Source organism: Larus michahellis, chromosome 4, assembly GCF_964199755.1.
Source record: "Larus michahellis chromosome 4, bLarMic1.1, whole genome shotgun sequence".
NCBI classification, from domain to species: domain Eukaryota; kingdom Metazoa; phylum Chordata; class Aves; order Charadriiformes; family Laridae; genus Larus; species Larus michahellis.
Genome location: NC_133899.1, coordinates 52,847,474 through 52,872,750, shown reverse-complemented (window position 1 = coordinate 52,872,750; position 25,277 = coordinate 52,847,474). Strand labels below are relative to the sequence as shown.

The following is a 25,277-nucleotide window of genomic DNA, read 5'->3' as shown; positions in this document are numbered from 1 at the left end:
GGAGATCTCATCCTGGAAAGGGTTAGGGTCACCAGATGGAATTAATAAACCTGTTGCTGTTTGCACACATCCTATCAAATCTACATGAAAAGTACCTCATAAACTCTTTGGAGCCAGAACTGTCTCTCTTGTTCTCTTTTATAAAGTGTCTTCCTGAAATATAGTGGAATCCCAGTTCATGGCTGGTGCTCATAGTTGGTATCACAAATAATTCATTAACAGCAGGACAAGGCAGACACTAGCATGCTGTAAGCAGGAGAGCGTTATCTCATTTCACAGGAGAACACGGGTAAAACTTGCACAAGCAAATAGGATATACATGCTCATGCATCACATGTGCAAACATAAATACACTCTGTATGTATAAAATGAAGAGAACAGCAGCATTTAACACTCTGGCTTACATGAAGTGTCCTGCTAGCGATAAACAAACACGCCCAAGAGTCCATACAAAGCCAACCATGGATAGACTGAAAATCAGCCTCCTTTCACACACACCATTTTAGTAATCAAGCCTAGAAGCAGGGCCAGTATTGCACCAAAGGTGCAGCACTGTAGATTTGTCCTTGGCCAGTCTCCTTATGGGAACAATTTTCTCCTAACCATCCTCCTCCAGAACATGGTCGCTTGCACCGGAGTGCTGACGAATCCCTAGAAATGCCTATGCTTTCTGTGGCAGTAGTCAGCCTGCTCAGAGGACAGCCTCCTTCAGCAAGTTCATTACAGAAGATGCAAATGTTTAAACTCTCTCCCAGCTTACCTTATCCTCCAAAGAGCATTTGTACATTGTGAACCATGAGAAGAAATACACAGCTTGGTTTGCTACCCTTCAGCAGCACCAATTTCCAGGTAACCAAGCGTGAAAACAGTGCTGGTTTATACTAGCTCCCAATGCATCTTCTTCCTCTCTCTTTGTAAAAAACCACTACACACTGTGACACGAGCTTCATTTCTATTTTGTGTAATCTTGTAGCCATGGTTGCTACCTCACTTGAATGCTAATACTATTGGGGTTTAGGCATCTGTGCTCACAAATACCTTCTTTGCTTTCCCTTCCAACTCCATCCAAGCAAGGCACAGTCTCTTCTTCATCTGCCTGATGAGATGGCAACACACGACGGATGTGAGCAAGACCAGCCTGATGCTGAGTCGCTGCGTTGGTGCCAGTTCTAAAGAAAAACACTCCCTTCGAGAGAAAGAATACCGACTAGGTTCAGCAGAGAGACGGGACAGAGAATAACACGTTTCACATCACAAGTGAGCCTTTGGAAGATGGTTGAAGTAAACAGGAATCAGTCTTGAGTTTTAAAGCCTTAAAAGCACCCAAGCTTCAGGAAGCACCTAGACACTCCTTTTCTTCAGAGTGTGGAACCACTTGGCATTGCAGCACTCAAAGCTTAGTTCAAGCACATTCACATACCTTGGGGAAAACCCCCAAGGTATCTCGCAGAGAGCACTGCAGACTGAGAGCTCTCTTACTGGTCGTTTCTCATCCAAGTTGTCTCAGGACCCTGTGCTTTCAAAAGCAGATGTCACTAGACATTGTCACTAGATAGACCTAAAAAGATAAGGATAGCCTCTCCAGTAACATTTAGTTATTTCTTCAATCTTTCCTCCAATATGTCAGGAAAGTCAAGTCTGTGGGGCCAAGTGATAGCAAAGCTGTAAAAGGAGAGCTCAGACCTGACATGGCTGTTGCAGAGAAAATAGATTAAATTTTTGCATCAGAGCTTTCATGTTTCCACCAGAAGAAAACTGGTGAGGTTCCCATGCCTGATTGTCCCACTTTTATTTTTGTAGAAGGAGTAGGAAGAGTGAGGAAATCAGAAGAAGCTCTGTTTAAAGTTGACATGGATGAGTGTATGATACAGGCAGACAGAATTGGCCCTGGAGGATCCCAGGGGCAGGACAAGACTTACCCAAGAGTAACAGAGGAACCACAGGGCCAGAACAGCTGAATTACTACTGGTCATAGGCAGACTCTCATGTGAAGTGTCTCTGTGAACGGAGCAACAGAAGGTAGCAACTGTAATGCTAATCTTCAGAACAGAGGTCCAACATGAGAGACAGGAAATTACCAGTTTGCAAGGCTGGCATCTAGACTGTGTTAATTAGTAGAAGTGATAACAAAAAGATAGCATTAACAGACAATAAATGTGATCTTTTGGGTAAGGGTCAATGTGACTTCTGCGAGGGGAGGTCCTGTGACACCCATCTCTTGGTATTTGGAGAAATCAGTGATCTCATTGGCATAGTTAACTTATTTCAAAAATTTCGATTACATTCTTCAGAAAAGGTCTTTAAGGATGTAACTAGTCATGAGACAAAGAGATATGGTGGGGTTCTGCAGGTGCCATGAAAAAAGTAGGTAGGAATTGACTTTTCAGTCAGATATTAAACCTACCAAAAGGAAGCTATAAAAAAAAATAAAAATAAATAAAAAAAGACTTGGCTTTTCACCACTAGCTGGTAGACCTGCGAACTCCCTGGCAAGGGATATTGACACAAAAGGTTACATTTGTTCAAGAGAACTCAATGGCAATAAGAGTCATCAAGGATTAGTAAAGAGACAGAGGTCAAGCTCAGGGAAGCCCCAGAGCTGAAAATGTTTGGAAGCTGTGAAAGTTGTAGATTATATTCTCGTGCCGTTGTCTCCAGTAGTGGCCACAAGTAGGCACTGAGGGAAGTCCAATAATATTGGACTAGATGGACCCTTGGTCTGAGACAGTTTTGCCATTCTTGTGTTCGTGTGTTCTTCTGTGTGAAGAATGAAGACATAGAAAGGAAGGCTTGTAAATGAGTTCTCCCATCATAACATAGTGATTTAAAAAAAAAAAAAGTAACAGAGGTTTTATTTCCCAGAAGAGAGGGAAAGATAAAAGAGGACCTGTTTCAAACACACGCCTGAAAGACTCTGGGCAAGCCTTATGAACCACTGGAAGAGAATCTGCCTCATGCTTTGATAGTCAGGATACAGTTTAAGCAAAGGTTTTGAGATTATATTGTAATTGCCCAATTAGCTCTTGCATGCAAAAGGGATTCTCTTGCATTTATCCATATCCAGCAGGGCAGAAATCCAAAGCTTTCTGCCCGCTGTGGATTTGCTCTTCCAATTCATTAGGATTAATTTCTTCACCACCCACACAATTCTCTGAATCTCTTCCTCCCCTCCCTGCCCCATTGCCACCTGTCAAAGTTATAAAGATGATTGGTGCTTCTTAAAAGCAGCACAGAGCATCTTTATCCATCTATTTACTGACAGATGCTTCCCCCCCCTCCTTTGCTAGACTAGTTCTTTCCAAAAGCCTGCAGTCTGTCAAGCTGTCCCCAGAGCACATATGTGCATGCAATGTTTAACCACATCACCTCCTTGTAACCCCAGCGTGTATTGTAACTGTGTTCTTATCCCCCTAAAATCTAGGTAGCATTTTATTTTGACAAGTCCCAACATAAGATGATCTTCAAATCTGTTGGCCATCAAACTAAGTGATAACTTGCGTAAACTGGCCAGCGTAAAGACTTCAGACTGGTCCAGAACAATCATTTTTATTTCTAAAGCAGAGGATAAGTTTTGGTAGATTAACAACATGCATGCAAACCTGTTGGCAAGTCATTGGGCAGAACTAGGACTGATTGTTTCTCCTTATCTCTTCCTATCTCAGTCCAAGTCTCGTACAGAGTCATGGGAAACAAGGGGGACATTAATCTTTCATGCTGTGGCTCGTCTACCCCTGTTTACTAAGTGACATCTTTTCAAAAAGCCCCTTGAATTATATTACCAGAGCTGCTCTGTAAATTAATTGGTTTGGGAAGAACCATCTCTGATCCTGTTAGCATCACAGTACAACATGAAATCCTAGGAGTTTTCTTTCAAATGGATAATCATGATAGCAACAGAAAGCCTGCACTTTCATTTTAAAAAGACTGGGCGCTGGAAGAGTGCTTCTGACCCACAGTTCCCTCCAGTGCTGGAAGCTATCCGAAATCCAGCAAAGGAGAGCACAGGTAAACCAGGAAGCCTCAATAAAATGCTTTGCTTTGAAACATCTATCGCAGTCCCTAAAAAGAAATCAGAACGTTTGCAGCAGCCACAGCTGGAGAAGAGGAAGAACAGTCTCACAAACACAACTCCACAGCAAAACCCAAGAGATGGCACAGCAACAGGGCACCTAATCATAGAATCAGAGAATGTCTCAAATTGGAAGGGACTCATAAGGATCATCAACTGCAAGTCCCTGCTCCTCACAGGACTACCTAAAACTAAACCATAATGACTAAGAGTGTCATCCAGATGCTCCTTGAACTCTGGTAAGCTTGGTGCCATGACCACTTCCCTGGGCAGCCTGTTTCAGTGACTGACCACCCTCTCAGTGAAGAACTTTTTCCTCACATCCAATCTGAACTTCCCCTGACACAGCTTCATTCCATTTCCCTGCGTCCTAGAATCAGACAAGTCAGCCTCTCTGCATGCCAGGGCAGAGTAGGAATAACAGCCTTTTCCTTCTCCAGAGAAATACCAGGAAGTACACTAGAGAAGACTGAGAAAGGATCATGCACTGGAGTGGAGAAGGCTAAGCAGATCACTTGAGTACCCTCCTGTTCCAGCACCTGCAATGGCAGCACAACATACTCACATTTGCTTTAAACTGGCAAGTACCATCAGCAGGCTCTGGAGCTCAGAACTGCTCAGCGGGAGCTAATGTCACCTGGGCAAGAAGCATGGCACACAGCCCCCTCGTGCTGCGCTGTTTTCTTACCCACTGTTTCTGCATCCTCAATCCCTTCAACAATATCCACCACGCTGCAACACGCGTGCCTGCAATTTGCACACCATCATCGCGAGTTACTTAGGCTTTCCTGACAGAATTAAATGAATAGCAAATTGAGCACCGTCTTTCCCTCCCCCTTACTTCGCTCTCCCCTTGCTTTTGTACGTGCTGAAGTAGAAAGCTTCCTCTGAATCAGATTTCAGCTGTCAGAAAGCCAGCGGTTTCCTCCTAGGAAGTCTGGGTGCTAACGACAGAAATAGCAGCTGCCTCTAAACACTTCATCTGCTCTATGCGGTCAAAGGGCAGTAAAAGCCAAGGCTAGGAGCAGGTGTGTGTGTGGGCTGACTGATTGCAGAACCTCCCCCCACCCGGCTCCCCAGGCAGGCTCTGGTGGGGAAGGGAGGGGGACCATCCATGACTGACAGGAAGGCCAGGGACAGCCGCCCAGGCAGCAGGGGTGAGGCTGCAACAGGGCAAGCGCTCAGCCGGGCGCAGGACAGGCGGGGGCTGCCCCTCAGCCCACTGCCCAGAAACCCTGCTTCTGCCTCCCGTTCCCACAGGATTCACATCAAGCCGGGCAGTTACACCTCAGATGCCAGAAAGCGGTTAGTTTTAACCTCCCAAGCATCCCGCAAGCATCTCCTCCCACCCCAACAAGAGCACGCTTTCTCTTCTTACAGGTAGGACAACCCAAGGCAAAGAGATTGAAGTGGCTTGCTAGAACTGCAGATGAATTGGGATCTAGGACTAAGGCTTTGGTATTTCTTTTTCCCAAAATCCAGTGCTTTACTCGAAATAAAGGTTTGCTTGTTCTCGGCTAGGGTCCAAGGACATGCTTTGTTGGCAGCATTACACAATCTATTTAGAGATTTTTGATTCCCACATGTTCAAAGCACTTGTACTTTTCACTAAACACCGTGGTGTCATTGAACACGATGTTATGTTTGAACTGAAAGGAGGAAAAAAACATCTCCATCTATCATTACACGCAAATAAGAGTCAGGCTTCTACAATCATGCTATCTTAGTAGAGAATGAAATATGAGTAAGCTTGACCCTTGCTGTACTAATTAGTGATGATCTATCATCAATTTACTGAGACAAAAAAGCACTCTGTCAGATCCAGCATCACTTCTTTCACTCTGCATGAAGGCATCCTGGGATAGAAGGAAGGGTGGAAGAGAACACAGAAGTACCTGAGCACCTAATCATGTCACAGGGACACTAAAGAGCACAGTTTAAGTCATATGTATGGTCTTGTTTTAATGAGTTCACTTACCTGCATCACCCAAGACTTACCACCATTGGCTTTTAAATGGTGGCAGGAAAGTATAATGTTCCCTCCACTTGTCAGCTTCAGCAACTTATCAGAAACATGTTCTTACTGGAGAGAGCCTTTGGAATACTCCAGAAAACTTTTGCAAAGTGCACAGAGGCTGGCAGTGTTTAGTGAGAGCTACCACTGCGACAAGTGCCAGCTGCAGGCTTTGCAAGATAGTTTAATGAAGGGATCTTCTGCCACATTGCTAAGAGATGCTTCAGGACCTTTCTTTTTATTGGGGTGGTCCTGAGAGTATGGCATTACTTAAAACGTATCTTATGCGGACAGGCAGAAAAAAACAAATTTATTCCTTGTAAAAACTGCCCTAGAAATGTGTGGAAAGTAGCCAGTATTTTAGTTGGTTTTCAGATCTGCTTCAATGTATGTTATCAAAACTCAACCAGAAATAAAGTGCCGGTGCCATTCCACTGCCACTAGAATACTGCCAGATAGAAGGAGCTGGGGGTCAGGTTCTCATGTCTGAATACTCCCAACAGTAAAAAGTGCCTTGATACAAGCTGAGTGATTTTCTTCTTTCATGCCTACTCTCTGCTCAAGCTCTCTCTTTCAGACTAGCCTACAACCTGAATACGGAGAGCAGGCAAGGCCTAGAGCCCCATACAAGCTCACGTGTCTCCCTGTTTCTAGAGCAATGGTAAGCAGCAATGGTAAGGGAGCTAAATATATGGGTGTTTTTCCTAGTAGGTGCTCATAATGGGCAATATCCCTACACTGCAGTAGTATCACAGTTCTAAACATATCCAATGGTACAGCACTGGTTCTGTCGCAGGATCCATCGTACAACCTTTCTCTTCTGGTTTCCCAGTTCGCGCACTTATTGCCCCTGCTAGCACCAGGTCATCTGGTGCGGGGCTCGGATGAGATAAATATCACTTCTGGGTGCTTAAGTTCTTAGACAGAACAACAACTTTACAAACAATGAGTGTCAGGGCGCTAAGATGTTTCTGACTCAACTGATAAAACAGTTCTCCATGCTTCATGGGCAGTTCAGATGCTTGACATAAGGGATATTGTGATGATTAATAATTAACTGGCTGGAGACACTAAGAGCCCAAGGACAGATGCCTCCGGGAGCTGAGGCTGCACTTTGCAGGAAGGAGGGAGGGGAGCTGGTAGGGCAAGAAGGTGACAAGGTCGGTGTGCCCCTGGATGTCAGCAGCCTTTTTGAGACACTTTGCCTTTTGTCCCCCAACACAGAAGAAAGGTATTATCCTGCACTTCTCCAGGTGGCTTCCACTGTCCTAGCCACTGGGGGACCAGAGCAGCAGCGATCCCTGCCAATTCCTGGTGACAACTCACCTAAATGAGATTCATCATTAGAAGCTACATTCATGTATTTAATAGGCTTCAACATCGGCTTTAATGAGACACCTCTGAGACCTCGGGAGAGGTAACAGACAGCTGGAAACATGCTTCAAAGCGTGGGTATGAGAAGTAGAATTCAAGTTCAGAGGTACCAAGTACAGGATTTTTAAGCACCTGATGTGTTAGAGACTATTAAATTGTTCTTTACGCTAACTTTAAAATCTCCATCTGCATAAGTTTGTTTGATCCAGCAAACAGCTTTAACTGTATCAGGATTATCCAAGAGAGCAGCTGCAATAGGCGCTGAACTGCATATCTTAGAGTAATTACACATTACAAAGGGAATCCTTGAAGCATTTCAATAACATGGCATGTTACAAGCGGAACTTAAAAAGCCACAGATGGATGCTAGGAGGATCCTAGCATAACTTTACTGCAGAGGTGGATTTGGAAGACAGGATGTCACTTTTATTCCAACTTGCTTCCTGCTTCCTTGCCTTTCTCTCAGAAGCAGAGGTTGTTTTAAAGAGCGTTGAAAAAGTCTGAGTTCTGGTTGATCCTGTGAGGTTGAAGTCTGTGAAAGAGAGAAGTATAAAGAGTCTCTCCCTCCCCATCCCCCTTTTCTCTTGCCTTCCGATTCAGGTCTCAGGTGAAGTGTTCCCTCCCATTAGCTCTGCCTGAATACAAAGGACAGAAGAATATGCTCAGCAGTCAGGGGGACATATGACCAATCCAATTAATATGAGGGTTCCGGGACAAAAGCCTTTCTGTCCTCCCTTGCCCCTCAAGGGTTGCCTGGCTTTGCCAAGGCCTCTGGCTACCATGGTGCAGAGCATCTCCTGCCAGAAGCACTCGGCTCAAGGGAGGAGACAGAATTTGACTCGGACAATAAAAACATCTGAAATTTTCATGGATCCCTGTGGTTTGCATTTTTTTTATCCTTCCAGAGGCTTTTGCTCAGCAGAAGTCACAGCTCTTTTGCTTGTATTATGAGACCCACAGGGAAAAAAAGGATTTGTAGTACTTCCTTTCTTCTGGTCCCAAGAACACCTGAGCTTGAAATGGACCCATTTATTTTGCCCCCGTTTCTTCTTGGCTTACACTGGAATGAATCTGTTCTGTTCCAATTCAGTACAACGCATTGGCCCCCAATATTCTCACAGCAGGAAGCACGTGAGGCACGCTTCTCCAGCAGCAGAAAATAGAAGAGGTCTATTCCACATCCCAAAGAACTGCCAAAGAGAAGACAGCCAGCTGTGTTGGATAACGAGCAGCCATAAAAATTAGAGTGAACAAGGGCACAGCAAATGGCACTGCAATCAAGAACAATGAATGTTAGATCTGGAGACAGATGGTGGGTGGATTTCAGCTCGGGACATGCATTTTTATCTCTGGCCTCTGCAGATTTGGAAACCTCCAGCACTGCCTTCCCACCTTTCTACAATGCCTCCATCACAGAGGGACTCTAAAGATGTACTAGCCTGTGTATTCTTAGTGCTGGGACAGACTCAGAAAAAAGGCTGCACAATTGACTCTCCGGGTTAGGTAGCCAGTTAAGGAGGAAAGGGCAGAAGAGATCCTCTCAGGGCAACAAAAGAACTGTCTAAAAATGCCCTGAATGGAAACAAAGCAATAGGAAGAGGGAAGAGCAAGGTTAGCCTCTACTTACCAGGAGAAGCAAGTGCTTTCTGCTTGTACCTGATAACCAGGAGTCCAGACACTTGTCCAGGCCAACTTTCTAATCACCTCAGCCTGCCAGAGGGGATTTGGCTCTCCACCTGCCTCAGAGGGAAGCAGCATGGTCACCCTCTCAATAGTGTATCTGGAGCCAGGCCTTCACAGTCCTTTGTGGTGAAACAGTTTTCTTCATACAAAGTAAAGAAAAGACTCCTTTCATTTAAAACACATACTCAGTGGGCCAGAGAACAAGTGTGAGTAACACTAGAGCCTGGCTCCAGCCTGGACACCCTCCTGGAATAGCTAGGATCCACTGGAAACATCCTCTCTTCCGCTGAGCATTTCAAACAAAACCTAAATGTTTTGACACGAGAGACACAGAACAACCAAATCCAGGGTTTCCTGCTGTCTGCTTCTATGGCAGACCTGCATGAAGGGGCAGTTGAGTTTGAGTCCCTCAGGGCTTTTAACCAGGTCTCTGTCACTCCAGATGCATCAGCACACTAGATGGTAGAAGTCAAATGCAGTACTACTGATCCTCCCCGAGCACATAAGTAGCACTCATGTCAGAACAGGGCATGTGATGCCATCTCAAATGCCCTAAAATATTCAAGACATCTCTACAAAGTTGATAAGCTATGAAACAGGATCCATGAGGGAATAGACCGGGACCTTTCCGGAGAGGAAGCCAGAGAGCCTACAATGGCCCTTGATATCTGTGCTTAGGCAGCTGAATGGAGCCTTTCATTTTCTAGATAAGTGATTTGCTAAGAAAGCACCTCAGCCCTGCCTGGAAATACCTACAACCTAGGCCTCTTCTCACGAGATTAGAAGAAACCTGCTGAGGCTCTTGCCTCAAGTACTACCCAAGAGTGCAGATTAATGACAGAGGTAATGACTTATCAGATTAGTGTCATGTTTAACCTCTTGGTCCTCTCTTTCTGTCACTTCTCACATTCACCAGTCTAATCCAGAGCTGGAGGAAATGACAAATACAGGGCAATTATAAAATCACCTGCTCCAAGTAGTCCCAAACAGGGCAAGGCACACAGATCAGCCAAGAGCAGATGTCTAGAAGAATATCATGTACCTAGGGAAAGCTAACTTATGGAGAAGCCAGTAAGACTGCATGGAAAGCACAGTAACAGATTCATGGTTGAAGCTTCATCAAACCATGTTATCAACAGAGTTTATGCTGTGCCAGGTCCTCCATCTCCCAGGGATGTAGATCTATCAGTAGTCACATGGCATTCGACCCATGTGTTGACCCACATGCTGAAGGCACTTAGTAAACAGGCTGAAATGCTTTCAGCATTTCTAGCATCTGACACTTGCTTCTGTAGATAAGCATTCCTATGTATTAAAGATCATTTGTAACCACAGCATTTCTTCTTCCCTTATCATTGCTTTTCCAGACACATTAAGATTCATTACTGAAAAACTAAGTTACCAATTAAAACAGTTTTCCACTCTTAGGACGTAGCCTCATATTTTGCTCTGAGATGAGAAGTCTCACAGATTCACGTGCTGATTAGATAAAGCTCTGAAGTAAGGAGATATCTACTTTCACTCCTCTAGATCTCAAATACTCAAGAACATCCAGTGTTTACGCAGAATGGTATCAAACTTTTTTTTTTCTTTTCTAACCGTGTGAGTTCATTTGCTACAGAAATAATCATCAGACTTGTGAATTTTGCTTCTTTTCTTCCCCAGCAGAAATATAGAATTTATTTATTGATTGATCCCTGCCTCTCTCCCCAGCTTAAGCTACGTCATCTTGGCATAATGACAGGAACAAGAGAGACTGAAACAAACAATTAGAATAAGGGCAACCCAGGTCACTAACGTGGCTTTCGGCCCTAGGACACCCATTTAAATTCAGTTCATTGCACTAATACACAACTATATACCTGCCCATCACCACACTTAGAAATGGATTTGACAGCTCTTCCAACTTAGTAGCTCTGTTTCTATCACTAATGCTCAGCTGTGCCCAGCAGAAGCTCCCACCGCATGCATAACTGGTCCCTGTGGGCTGCCACAGTAGGAAGCTGGATGACCAGCTGAGCCATGACACCAGAGCAGCTCAACCTATACACCAGGGATGAGGTACAAAAGGCAGAAGGGGTCTGCTTTGCTACTGCCAGCATAAATTTATTTGGTAGGAGAGTGACAGTCTCCAGTACTGTCGACACATCAGCTTTCATCAATACTAAGAGGGTTTTGTTTGGTTTTGGGTCTTGTTTGTTTGTTTTAAAGAATAGCCAAGTGACATTAGGAACCTTGACAGCCTAATGAGCCAGAGGCTAAATCTTGCTGACAGAAGTGTCATGTTCTAAAAGGAGTCTGCCTTGCTGTCTGGGGAAATGCCAAAAAGCACCACAGAAAATTCACTGGAAACCAGCTTCCATATGGTTTCAAGAGGAAACAATCATTTCTCTCAGAGTTGCTCAGAGACAGGCCAGGGGACTGTGACTTTGCCTGTAGATGGGGTTAAAGGGCAACTTCCCGTAGCAGCAAAAGTTTTCTGTATTTCTAGGTTAGAGCTGACCTTACTTTGAGCCCCTGGGCTTATACCTGAAATCCTGCCCATAAGACTCCTGATTCCGCAAGACTTCAGCCTGCCTTGAGGGACACTAAGTCAGATAGTCACCTGCAGGAACTGACTCAAGAGCACTGATGTGGGAACCGGGCTAACGACAGGGCCTGTGAAGCTTTGCTCCAGAAGCAGAGTTCACACATTTTTTACACTGTGTTATCTTTCCTAGGTTCTCCTCACTCATAAGGTTTTCTTATGTTTGCTGATCTAAAGCAGAGCATGTTGTGGAGCAGTTTTCCTAGTGCATGCAGGACTAGCAGAAGGGAGAACTCCCACGTTGCCCTGGATGAATCAGTTCAAGTCAGCCCTCAGGGCAACAGAGCACTGGTTCAAGGAGCTTTCTGATGGGATGAATGCCGTAGCTGGAGATAGCAATGCTCTGTGTACAGTCAAGAGATAGCTCTTAAAACAGTTCATGCATAAGCACGGGGTAGTCAGCTAAAGAACCGCAGAGCTGGAGAAGATCAGCAGTAACATGGACAGGTAGCCAGCTTGTCACCCTGACAACATCAAAACAGACTGTTCCCCTGATGGATAACAGATCTCCAGGCTGTTGCTAAGACAACAAAAATCTATTTATTATGCATAAATGGGCACACTTCATCGCTGGACTTATTAACACAGGCCATGCCACTTACTCTTTAGCTTCTTAATTGGTTTAGATCAGATGCCATGTTTGGATTCCTTCTTCTTGAAGGAATGGACTCAGCTGCAGCTCAGTGAATTAGATTTTTTAATCTTTTCTTCCTCCAATTTATTTCCTCTCTCCAAAGATGCAAGAGAGAAGGGATGTCTAGTTGCATTTCATCATTTTCTTACAGGCTTGAACCAGGCACTGACTGCAACACAGTGCTCTGCATCACCAAACCGCTTTCCTTTTCCCTCTGCTCCTGAGTTCAAGCAGGGCAAGGCAGCAATCCCTATGACTGGCCTGCCTGAGGTCAGCCTGTTGTCACTCAAATTAAATTGAGGCAGTCCAGGAGGAAAAGAGAAGCAGAAACAAAGCCGAGTTTTCCTCACCTGCACACACTGCCAGACTGTACAGCCTGATTTATTTGAAAACTCTAACGTACTGCCACCAGATGCCACCAGATTTGCCATAACACTTTTTTTTTTTTTTAATTATTGGTTTGGGTTTTTTTCAAAGTCAAGAACGTTTGCACTGGGAAACGTTGCATCCAAGAAAAGTGAAGCAGTCTGGATAGCCCTCTCATATCTTGCGCTCAGGACTCTGCTGACCTCCTGTGAAAGCAGCTTTCTCTGCCTCCTGTATTAGCAGTCTATCTGGTCTCTTTGGCCTCTAACCAAGGGTCTTCCCAGAGAGTTTTCGGGCCCGTACTAATAAGTATCTTAGTATGACATTACTGTTACCGATTTTGCATTACTTTACCTAAGTGATTATGAACCCTGGACATATTATGCAGTATAAGCATAATTTAACTGTCTAAACTCAGTCCTACAAAAAACCCCAACCAACAACAAAACCAAGCCAAAACAAAAACAGCGCAGAAGGCCAACTTAAAGCTCTAGGAAGGCACAGAAAACAAGCATCTGAGATCTACCTGGTCCCTCACACTACCTGTGACTGTGACTGGCAGTATGTTCAACTACTCTTAGAAACAAAGACAGTTTAGCACCTACCTAGGACATGTTGTAGCACTGTGGAGAACCCATTACTAGACACCAGACACCTGCTATCTCACCATTCTTTTTTGTTACCTAGTACGCTGTACTTGATACAGTTTGAAGACAGCAGAATGAATAAAGGCTCTGGATAAATTAAGAGTCAGTGATAAAGTAAAAAGTAAAATCCCAAGGCCAAAATCTTCTCCTTTTCCTTCAGGAATGTAAGGATTTACCTTGACCTATCCCCACAAAAAGCCTGTGAAGAAGATTAAACACCCTTAGCCAGGGCTTATTCATGGAAGAGGGAATTCTTATGACCTTTGAGAGTAGACACAGAATAAATAAGAACATGATACACCTACCAAGCCCTTCCAAGAACATGGCAAGCTTTTGAGTGAACAGTGTGTTTTGGAGAACTAAAATGATTCAGACTTGGCAAATAGTTTTGGCCAGAGATGACTGGCAAATATTTTAAGGAAGAGTCAAAACATTTAATTTAATGTGATTTAAAAAGTGGTGATTTTGTTTCAGAACAACTTTATATATATATATATATATGTATTAGGAATTGCCAGAATTTAATTAAAATCTCCCAAAAGAAATATTTCAAATTTTGCTCTCTGTTTGTTAAATACATTCAGTTTGGTGAACATATGAGGGAGGAAAAAGAAAGAAGAGATCCTAGTGACTCTCTAGCACTTAATCTTTCAAGACCACAAGTTGCTCTATTGACTTAGAACATCTCTTCAGCTCATTGCAGCAAGAAACTCCACAGCTATCAACCTACTTGACAAAAAAGTCTCCTTGCTTTCCATGTGGCTTCCTGGAATAGCAAATAGAGTCAGGTGATGCTGCACTTCTCCACACACGGCAGCTCACAAACAACGAACGAATAGTGCAGACATGGGACCACCACCTGCAATAGGATTTCTCACTCTTCTGACTAAGGGAGTTGAGAGCATCTGAGACCTCTACTAACAGTAATCACAAACATGTTGACGTTTTTCTGAGTAACAAGACTTATTTTTTCCTCCGGAGAGATAATAAAATGTTCCATGATCTAGTCAGTGCTTAAAACAATCATTTCACAGAATGAAGTGCTCTGCTTGCAATCCTGTTGCTGTTTCTAAAATCGATTCAAAGGCTCCTTACGAACTGAAGCTAGAGGTACAAAGCACCTGTATTCCTTCAGTCCCAAAGCATTTAATTATAGTGGCCAAGAGCCTCACTCTGTCTTTTCCACTTGCATAAGAAGCCAAAAAGGGATGCTAGGATGCTACGTTTGTGCTGGTTTTCAATGGTACACACAGGTTGTCACCTCCAAATCACATGCGAGCAATGGGTGTTAAAGCAAAATGCTGAAAATGCCAGATCTGAAAAGCGCAAAAGGAAAAATAACTCCCACCTCCATAATATTCTTTTGTATCAGAGAAACCGGATTAAAGCACTGAAGTTTTATGTATTTATTCTATGGTCATACAGATCCTCTAGCTTTACGCCTTTTCTCACCTTAGCTGGTGTGTCCTCTTCACACAGGGACTCTCTCACAATCCTTTTCTCAGAGCACAAAAACAAAACCCAGGGTCTATTGCAGAGTCCCACATAGAGGTTCCCACACCAAAACTGCTTGTCCAAAAATCCTCCCTCCCTCGTGGGACTGACAGAAAAGCCAGACCACTTCTTTCAACTTCTTCTTGACCCAGCACCCTCCCAGTCCCTGAGCCCAGCTCTTCGTGTAAGCAACTGTACGATGACAGACATTTGTAGAGACAGATGGAAACAACCTCATCAGAGCTCTTGTCCCCACCTAAGGCACGCATAGGCTGCGATCATCCTCTGATCAGCCTCTGCTGGAGGACCACAAGCTGATTTGCTACACAGAGCATGGTCAATGTTTCTTGGTGGTGCAACTGAAACTACTTTTCCTCTCCCAAGGAGGAAGATAAACTCATTGCAAACCCTTATGGTTTGTAACATCATCTTCCTCTTTTTCTCCCTCCCCAGAAATGCTGCCCTCTGTGCAGATGCAGCCTCCCAGGATGCTCTGTTCCACTGCACCAATGAAAATCAAGAGTGAGATTCATTTTCCTGGAACTCTTGGAAACTACATGCATGACTATAAGATTTTAGAGCCTCAGCCCAAAATGCGACCCCTACTTCAACACAGGCTGCTTGCCATAATATCACAAACACAAATCAGGGGCCTTTATCACTGCTGTGGAGACAAGAATGCTATAGTGTTTGTTTTTCTGTCAGGGCCACTTGGATGATCCACTCAGCGATGTGATGGAGAAATCAAATCAATGACACCATCACCTAGCGATCAGCGAAACAATAGAGACCCCAGTCAGTCACCTGCAGGGCCATCTTTTGCCATCAGCCATTGTCTTTCAGCCATTTAGCTGTCAAATGACATAAATTATATAAAGAACTGAAAGAATATGGGAGGACCATTATAAATAATTACATTTTGGCTGCCGGCTACCTCTATGAAGTTGGAAGTCACAGGCAAAAATCTCAGAGCTAGTGTGTCTACAGTGATCTGAATCTTATTTCCCTCTCATTCACTCCAGAGAGGATGACTAGTAATGCCAGTGGAATCAATGGAATAACAGTGGGACAAGGCTGAGAAAGAGACTCACCCCTCTCATCCAAAGAGACCCTACATCATTGCTCCTTGGCTCCCTGCTGACCAGGGCTCTCATTCTCCTCTGCAGCACATCTCAGGGGCTCATTTTCCCCAGCATAAAGAGTAAGCAAAAATACCAGTAGATCAAAATGACAGTTTTGCATGTTATCAGCTGCAAAGACAGTGGAAATTCAAGACAAGCATATCTGTAATAGAAGAGGGACAGCAGTGATATGAATATCTTTGCTTTCAATTTGATAGCATGACTGTGCTATGCAATAAGCTGAAAATATTATGAGAGCCCCCAACTTGAATCTCCGCCAAGTGAACTATTTTTAGTGGAGTGTGTTTAGCTTGCTTGTTAAAGTTTTAAACCCAGGCAATAATTGCAGTTACTCTTCTGTCTGATTTAAGTAGGCAACATTTATTAACGTACAGTGATTAAGTCAACTATTCCAAAGTAAGCCCCAAAGACTTAAAGCGATGAGGAAACAGGGTGATATCCTGGCTGAAGAAAGTCAGCCCTGTGATCTGAGTAAGATCTGATCCATGATAAACAGCTTATTAAGGCAGAGTGGAGGGAAGAGAGCTACAGGTTATGAAGGGGAATTTGATTTATTAATTTGAAGGCAAACTGGTAACTAACTGATCAGAGCAAACTCTGTCATAGATTTTATAGACCCAGTTATCTCATGCAGGTCTCCAAACAGCTGTTGGCTTAGAGTAAGTCTATGCAAGAGCTGGATTCAGATTGGGAAAGAGATTCATCCATGATCAACCCCCTGATCCAGTTTTCTATTCTGTGTTCACACGTACACCTTAAATAAGAATTCAGTACCCTGCATATTCACTCTTTAAAATGTCTTGGTTGAGCAGGAAACAAAACAACCTCCTGCCCTGTTTGTTTTGCAAGTTTACAGGTGTGTACAAGCTCTTTAGCAATAGATTAAACAGGATATAATCACCCTGCATGCTGAGGGTGAGGGAAGTTGCTTTTGATGACGATATTCTGAACACTTGGAATACCCAGTGATTTTCGCTCAATTCTTTTATGCTGAAGAAAATAAGTCTACAAATAGATCTACCTGCTTCAGCTATTTGTGCAAAACACCTCATTAAATAAAAGCACTTTTTTCCTAAAGAAGCTTGGTACATATCCAATGGGTAAAAGGATAAATGGCTATAACCTTTGAATACACAAGACAACACAGAGTGGGTATTTCATAGCTGCACAAAGCCCATAATTGAACTTCTGCCCTAGGGGTAAGTTTTCCAGCAGTGTAAGTGCTTCCAGATGCCATACAGGGGTCATGTTCCTTGTCAGGAAAGCAGAGCTTTACATCCAGTTAATTGTTATCCCCAGCTGTCTTTTTCTTTTTTTTTTTTTCTTCCATTGAGGCTAGTTTTCCAACAGTCATTCAAGCAAATGTGCTCATTTCCCAGTTCCCCCGCAATTCCCCACCACAGTGTAACAAAGTGCAGATTTTGCGTGGCTACATTCCAAACTCCGTGGTGTTAAAATCATAGCAGCAATGGAAAAGCATGTAGCCTCAATAATCATAATGTAGGACTTGAACTAGAGGTGACTCAGTGGTAGTCAAGCAGATGCTATATGAAAATAGAACGGTTTCTATGTACAGAGTGGTTAACCCATGGAGTTAGTACTCACACACGAAGGTTTTCATGGCTTGCTAAGCAGCAAAAATTACTCAGGCTGAATTAAACTGATGACCTCAATTCAGCTCACTGTGTCTGGGTGCCCATCTCAGAACACAGTGACCACGAACAACAAGTCCCTTCTCCCATATTTCCTTTGGGCTTCATCTTTGGTGTCACGTGAAAAAAAGGCGAAGACTATGTCCATCCAGTATTCGGATCTCTTCAGCTCAGTAGCAAAATATTTGCTGATTTGGGACAGCTCAACAGTGGCTGAGACAGGAAAGTTCAGACCACAGCCTGCTGCAGAACAAACTAAAAAAATTGCAAGGAAGACAGTGGACATAATAAAAAGGCAACACAGGCCCTTTACCTTCCTCAAAGTACTAATGAGAAACTCTTGTGTGTGCATTTGTAATCCCAGTCCCTTGTTAACAAGCACTAGCTACCACCTGCTTGGGTTACCAGACTTTTGGGTTGAAGAACAGCCTGGGGGAGTTCACAGTTCAGGCTGCCGAGCAACTGACCATTAAACACTCAAGACTTAAGTCTAGGGAAGGATTTTACCAACTTGCTCAATTTTACCAATGATATCTCTGAAAGAGGCAGCTTCAGGTCATTGTAGTTGTGCTTTTCATACTGTCCTTCAATACAGACACAGTCCTACCTAAATAGCCCTTACCACTCTTTCTTCCCTCAGAAAACAACCCAGCTTTTTTAGTCAACAAAAGATCACTTAATCGTTGTAATAAGAAGAGGTTTGACATTTACAGCAACCCACTGCTAATCTCTTTGGTGTCTATTCTCTGGATTCCCCCAACAGGGAAACCCACACTATTCTGTGGGCTTCCTGTTGAAAGTTGTCACTGCCTGATGCCAAAAAACAAATATATGCCATAATCTTAAAGGTCTGGAGCTAGCTATTTAGAGCTCAGCAAGCACCTGGGCCTCATAACGTTGTATGTACATTAAATTTTTGGAAGATCTGAAAACTAGGGGGTTTTTTTTATCATTAGCTCACAAACAAAAAACAGAGGGAAAGTATATCATCATCAAAATGTTCTTCTTCTGTCATACCTCTCCTAAGCTTCTGTCAGACCAGAAAGCAAACAGGTTGTGCCAAGCCGCCTTCTCTTTGAGGACTTGTGCCAAGGATAGGATTTTGATCTTCTGATTTGTTATCACAGGTAATTCCCACTCACATTCCCCCTTGCAAGAGGAGAGCAAGGAAAGCCACTTGCTACACTGTGAACTTTCAGGAAACATTGCTGAGCAGCATGTCAGCATGTGCTCCTCCCTGTGATGAAACTTCACCAGTTCAGACGATTTCTTACTCCTGTTGTTGCAATTAATCTTCAGAGAAAATGACTAACTACAATCTTATGCATATGAGGGTCTGATCCAGATTATTAGCCTAGAAAGTATGTCCTTACTGCAATTCTACAGTTGTTTCTCCTGACCCCTTCCCCATAGCCTGGCAGTGCTTGCTCACTCAAAATTAAAGGACAATTATTTCCAACAAAGAGAGAGGTGATCACATCTCCTTCCTTAACTGGGACACTAGAAATTAAAAAGTCCTCCCCTCACCCAGTGCTGCTCCTGAAAGATCCTGCAGAAAATCGGGCAGAGTTTTACCTGTAATCTGGCCCAATACGCTAAACGTCGCAAAGAAAAAAAAGCCAGGCTCAGCATCATCTCTGACAGCCAGAACACGAGGAGTTTGTGGGGCTGGGGATCAGCCTCTCTGGGGATCTCTGCTTGGATCCTCTTCATATAATGCCTGCCTCCAAGCACAAACTCCCACCCAGCCCCACTGCGCCCCCCCCCTTCCCTCCCAAATCAGTACTGTTTCATACTCACCATGTCATAAACATTCAGAATCACCGGTTCATTTGCCATTGTTGATTGCAGTAGAGGCTGGATTAAAACCTTTCAGTCCCTGCCAGATGTGTGTTGCTGCCCCCAGGGTATGCTTTTACCCTGAGCCAGATAGAAGGAAATGCCTCATCCTACAGTCTCATAAGGAAGGAGCATGGAGGGAGGAGGAAAGGAGGGAATTCTCGCAGTTGGGGGTGTAAAGTTGGTTGCAGTGAGGCAGGAAGGCTTAGGCTGGCTTTGCTGGTTGTATGGGGTTTATTTTACCCCTCCACAGCGGGACAGATTCGAGGTTTCTTTCTAACTCCGTAGCGCACCTCGGGGTCTGTAGACTCATACACCACTGTAAACAGGCACTGTCCAAGCTTGTAAATCCCAATCTACAGAAGACAAACAGACTCTGAGCCCAAGAATAAGCACTCTTCTGACTCCGTGAGAGAGGCGGGTGGTAGTGTGTGTGTGTGTATCCCTCGGCGTCCTTGTCGGCAGAGCGGCGTGCTGCTACAGCAGAGGACTGCCGGCAGTACGCAATAAACCGGGGCACCAAGGCAGGGAGCAGGTCCGGGGCCGGGCACCGATGTCCCCTCCGCCGGCAAAGCCCGGCGACACCTCGCGCCCTGGCCCCTGCCCGCGGCGGCCGGGAGCTGTCCGCGGTGCTGAAGCCCGGGCCGCTGGGAGCTGTCCGCGGTTCTGAGGCTCAGCCGGTGCTCAGGCGCTCCGGGGCGGGCTCTCCGCCCCTGGCAGGACATCGCGAAGAAGCTGTGCCAGAGGGGCCCCAGCGCGGGGTTCGGCGGTGGGAGGAGGAATAGGAAGGGGCTGGCTGCCCCCGGGGCAGAGGGGGGACGCTGCAGCCCCCATCCTGCCCGCAGCCGTGCAGGCAGAGCTGGCGTCGGCGCCGAAGTTAGTGGGCAGCTCTTCGCGTGAGGTAGCGCGGGATTACCCGGCGACGGAGCTGGAGGGAGGAAGATGCTGAGCGGGCGATGCTTCCAAGCACGGCGCGGGGCCGGGCACCCCCAGCTATGCGCGTTCCCCTCTCCGCCAGGGTCAGTCCTTATTACGGGATCAGCTCGTCCCGAGCCGGGCAGCCCCTACTGACTGACGGCCGGGGGAGACCTACCCCGTCCTCTACTGGCTGGATGCATCTCTGCATGGCACACGGTGGGAGGGCTGGGAAGGAACGAAACGACTGGGCAGGGCGAGTTGTTTCACTTCGGGCAGCAGCAGGGTCTGGAGTTTCTTCCGTCCTGGAGCTACTTTACACTCATGTTAGATCCGGGCAGCTCTGCACACATTCCCCTCTGACCTGTATGCGAGAGTCAATTATAAAATCCACTGCGGTAAATTCATCTTCCTTTTGCTCCTCCTCTCTTCTCTCTTTAAAGGGAGAGCAGGGTCTGTGGTGGTGCTGGGAAAGGGTGCAGCTGAGCGGGGGGGCAGGGAGAAGGGGGTTAGGGGGTTCCTGCACACAGGGACTTGCAGTGGTGTGGGAATTAGCACGCTGACCTTAAACGTTCAGACCGCAGACTCTTTCTGGAGCAGCCCAAAAAAAAAAAAAAAAAAAAAAAAAAAAAAAAAAAAAGCAAAGCAGGCAGGGATGACCTCATCTGAGTTGGAGGCGTATCTGAGGCTCTCTGCCAGCTCACAGCCAACCAGATCTGAATGAAAATTGCAGAGCGCCTGTTACATCAGCAAAGCCCAGCATGCCCCAGCCCTTTCTGACACCGTCTTCAGCCGCATGGGAACCATCCCGTCCCGGAGAAGGGCTCACCTCCCTTTGTCAGGAGCAGACGGACAAGACCATAGAGCTGCAGCCTTGTAAATGACTTGTTACGCAGTGTGCAGGAGGATTTGTGGTGAAGGCAGGCAGCACAAAAAGAAAGTGAGTCTATGTCCTGTATAGCTAAGTGCCAGCCCAAAGGAGTCAATCAGTGCCAAAGGAGACCCAGAACTACTTTGTCCTAACAGAATACATTTGTATTTTGAAGGAGCGAAGCCACAGCTCAGGCCTGGGCATGACGGCATGCAATGTGGCAGGGACTCCAGCACAGTAATCTAATCCAGGCTAGTCATTCCATGAGTGGGCTAGGCAATTCCACGCATATGGCACAGGAGCTGGGCCAGCACCCTGACCACGCCCCCGGCCCTCCAACACACCAACTCCAACCTCCCTGTTAGGTGCCATTAACCATCTGGCTCAGTAGCCTGGGCCTGCAGAAGCAGTTTGTGCAGGTGGGAAAAGGTGTCCCTTGCTCCTCCTTATCATCTCAGAGTCCAGATACTGCTCAGAGGACAGAGTGAACCCCCATCATCATTTTAAAGACTATGAAGTAATGAAAAGTTCCCTCTGCAAAGGGCTAAGCATCATCATTCATGCCCTACCTTGTAAAACAAACCTCCTACTGAATTGCACAGGGGTCCTGCTAAACTGTCAAAGATACCCTGAGATTGTCACTTTTGGGTATGTGTCCTGCTTTGGTGATGTTTTAAGGAGAATTGAAAGGAGAGGAAATAGCTGATATTAGAATGACTGATGTAATTGGAAAAGAAAAGCAGCAGACAAGCTCTCCCACACTTTTGTCCACATGCTTACTTGCTAAATTAACTCCAATGTCTGCTGTGCCCAGAGTTCACTAAAATAAATTAAGAGACTTAAATCAGATCCACATTCCAGGGACAGACATCTATAAATACCTAGAATTTGGGAAAAGTGACAGGCAGCCACAAGCTTAGATGTTTTGTCCTGTAAACATTTCTAAAATAATCACCTAGGGGAAAAAAAAATAGTCAAAAAAAAAGCTATAAATTAAGACCAGAATTCCACTTCTACATTTTATACATAGAAGAGAGAAAAATAACAAAACCAAAAGCTTGTCTTTAAGCTCATCTTCTTGCTTTAAGAGATCAAAGCCAGTCTAAATGTGCGTTTGTTATTTAAACAATTTTTGCTGTAGGAGAGACAGAAAATGTCACTTGCGCATTAAGACCTGGATTCACCCCCCCAACTTGAACTGTAACTGCAAGAGCTACATTACAAATGTTGTTGCTCCCTTTTCTTCCCCTTCATGGAACGTTGTTCCACATGGTGACTTAGCCTCATCGGTGTTTCAGTGATCCTTCGAAAAAGTTCCTTTTTCTCCCCTATTCTGTTCTGTGCAACTTATTCTAACTCCAGATAGAAAGGATCAGTCTGAAAACAAATGTCCTAACATTAATATAAGCTGTTTAACAGTCACATAAACTCTGTACAAGGCTTGGTTTGCTTTGGGCTGTATTGAAATGTTTCATCAACAGTTTGGGCTGATACCAAGCAAGAAGTCCTCTATTTCAGGTGTGTGAGAACAATCCTGCAGATAGCTGCGCTGCCAACAGGCACTAGAGTCCAAGTCTTGCTCTGTAAAAGTATTAAAATTTAAATGAATTGCAAATACAGAGGAAAAGGGAGATTCTTCTTACTACTGGTTAGAGCAGCTGGAACTAGAGCTTTGGGATCTGTTTTGAATTCTTCTTTTAACCAGTTATGCTACTTTTAGGACATAGCAGAAATACACATTTTCCCCATACATATGCCTAAAGCTAGACAACACCCTGTTGCAAGACCTGATTTTCTCAGATTCTTCACATCCCTAGCCCTCCCTTCAAAGGGATTCATGTATTTGAGTTTAACTGTGGTCATCCACACTTACTATTCATGGCATAAGTACATGTGCATCTTCAAGGATCACTGTCTAAAGCAGACAATGTGGTCTTATGTGTGTTCTTAGATTACAAAAGAGGTGAAAAGGGTTAAAAGGAAAATAACATCACCACTCAACATGGATTAGAAAACCAAGAATCATGTACAACCTTCAGTAATTGCCTGGTATATTAACTAAGGCAGTAGTTGAGAGTTTCATCCACCTCCTCCAGGTCCCAGGCACAAAAGTGGCAGCACTGGGCACTGTAAACAGTGCTGTGACATTGCACTGGGGACAAGAACAAAAGAACAGCAGTGCAAGAGAAACTAATGGATGTATTAGAGATGATGGTCATATCTCAGGGTCTGTCTACTTGTGTTGCTATTCAGGAATTCTAGTTTAAATTAACACCTTTCCTTAATTTACCTTCATGCACTTTCAAAGGCTCCTTAGCAACCCTGTAGACAACGGGCCTTTCAAGCATGTTTCACAGCAGGGCTGCCCAGTTTAAACTTCAAGACATGTAATGGCCTTGTCTCCACATCAGGTTCACCACCCCCGGCTGTCCATTATACTTTTTGACAACTTGTCATTTTGGATTGTATATAGTGCTTTTGCCCATGTCAAGTTGTCATTATTATCCCACTCTGCGTACCTTAGCCAAGACTATCCTTTTTAAAGAAAGTATAAAATGGCCTTTTAAAAACTAGAGACAGTATTTTTTCAGGTCCCTGAGAATGGTGGAGGGTATTCAAGAACGTAAAGAGATTTGCATTGCTCTTCCTCCATCTATAAAAATAAATCATCTTCAGAGTAGGTGTTGGCGCTTTGTAGCCTTATTCCAGGAGTGTCACGGGAGGCATTTTGATTGAAAGAGTTTTAACTCCTTTCTACCTGATACACTTCATAAACCAAGGAGCTGACTGATTCTCGTCTTACTTGAGTCTGGGATTCAGGAAAAAATGGGGAGAGAAAATCAGCACAGGATGCCAGCAATGGCAGAGGGCTTGTGCTTTGCCCTGTATAAGGCAATATGTGAAATGTTTAACTTCAGATGGCACCATGATTCAACCACTTAAAAGATTTTATCTGAGACTGTGGGGATCTGTAGCTGAAAGCTAGGTACATGTTAGTAGCTGGGGGAGACAAAGTTAACATTTGCATTGAATTCCTCATTGATTCACTCTTGATTTTGCATTTTGTCTTCCTTCTCATTGCCGCTACACTTCCCAACTTTTGAATATTAGGTTGCTTGTCAGGGAGCAATGAAGGCTGGTGGCTCCTGAAGGGACGAGGACCTGAGTGCAAGAACATGGCTGGCAGGGCAGGGACTTCACTACCCAGGGGCGCGTCCCACAGTTCATGTGCAAGGTGTGCAGGGAAGGCCTCAAGGTGGCCACCACATTCAGCCAAGAGTCCAGATCATTAGGCAAGTTCATAAGGATAAGACAGGTCCCAAGTCAAGCCCATGGGTCAGGCCCAGCAGGGCAGAGCTCGAGACCAGCATCCTACCTACGTCACTGGTAGATGACCAGATGCTGCTTAACCATGAATGTGTCTAACGTGCCTCCCTCCTGGACCAGGACAATCTTTGTCCCCCTGCTGAGCACGCCCAAAACTACCCCAACCAAGGCACTGTGGTCTTTCACTCCTGTTGCACTCTTGACAGAGACCCAGAAAATCATTGTGGTGGCACATAATACTCCCAGATAACTTGGTCTGCCTGATGTGCTCTGATCCCTCCCACCACATGTTGCCAGCTGAAGAGAGAATCCAGAAGAAAAGGCCAAGCTCCTTCAAAAACACACTTGGATCACTGACTGCTTTTTGTATAATCACCTGTTTGTTAGATTACAGGAGACTGGAAACCTGGGCTCTCTTACTTCTGCAGACTTAAAGCTCACCCCATCAAGGAGAGCACCCAAACCTTCAGATTACAGGGATATTGTAGGCATCTTACATCCTTCTTGCTCACCACACAGCAAAGGATGCAAGACCCCTGGGCTCCACTCCCAAATGCATTTAACATTGGGTGAAGACAACCCACAGAAAAGGAGACGGGAGCTCCAGCACTTGTTCCTAGACATTTTCCCTTGCTACTAAGCTACACTGTTCCAGCACCCTCA

At 44.8% G+C, this 25,277-nt stretch overlaps 1 protein-coding gene across 2 annotated transcripts in view; it reads right to left on the bottom strand.

Annotated features, from left to right (window-relative positions):
* LOC141742460 (deubiquitinase DESI2-like) overlaps positions 1-20,841 on the bottom strand; it is a 59,756-nt gene extending 38,915 nt beyond the window's left edge. The window contains exon 1 of one of the 2 annotated variants that reach the window (XM_074584818.1): positions 19,463-20,841. In XM_074584818.1, the coding sequence (XP_074440919.1) occupies positions 19,463-19,501 (39 nt within the window). In that variant the 5' untranslated portion in view covers positions 19,502-20,841. Of the gene's footprint in view, positions 1-4,757; positions 4,904-19,462 lie in introns of those variants that run through there. The other variant, XM_074584819.1, reaches the window with a different exon arrangement.
* Between the last annotated feature and the right edge of the window lie 4,436 nt (positions 20,842-25,277).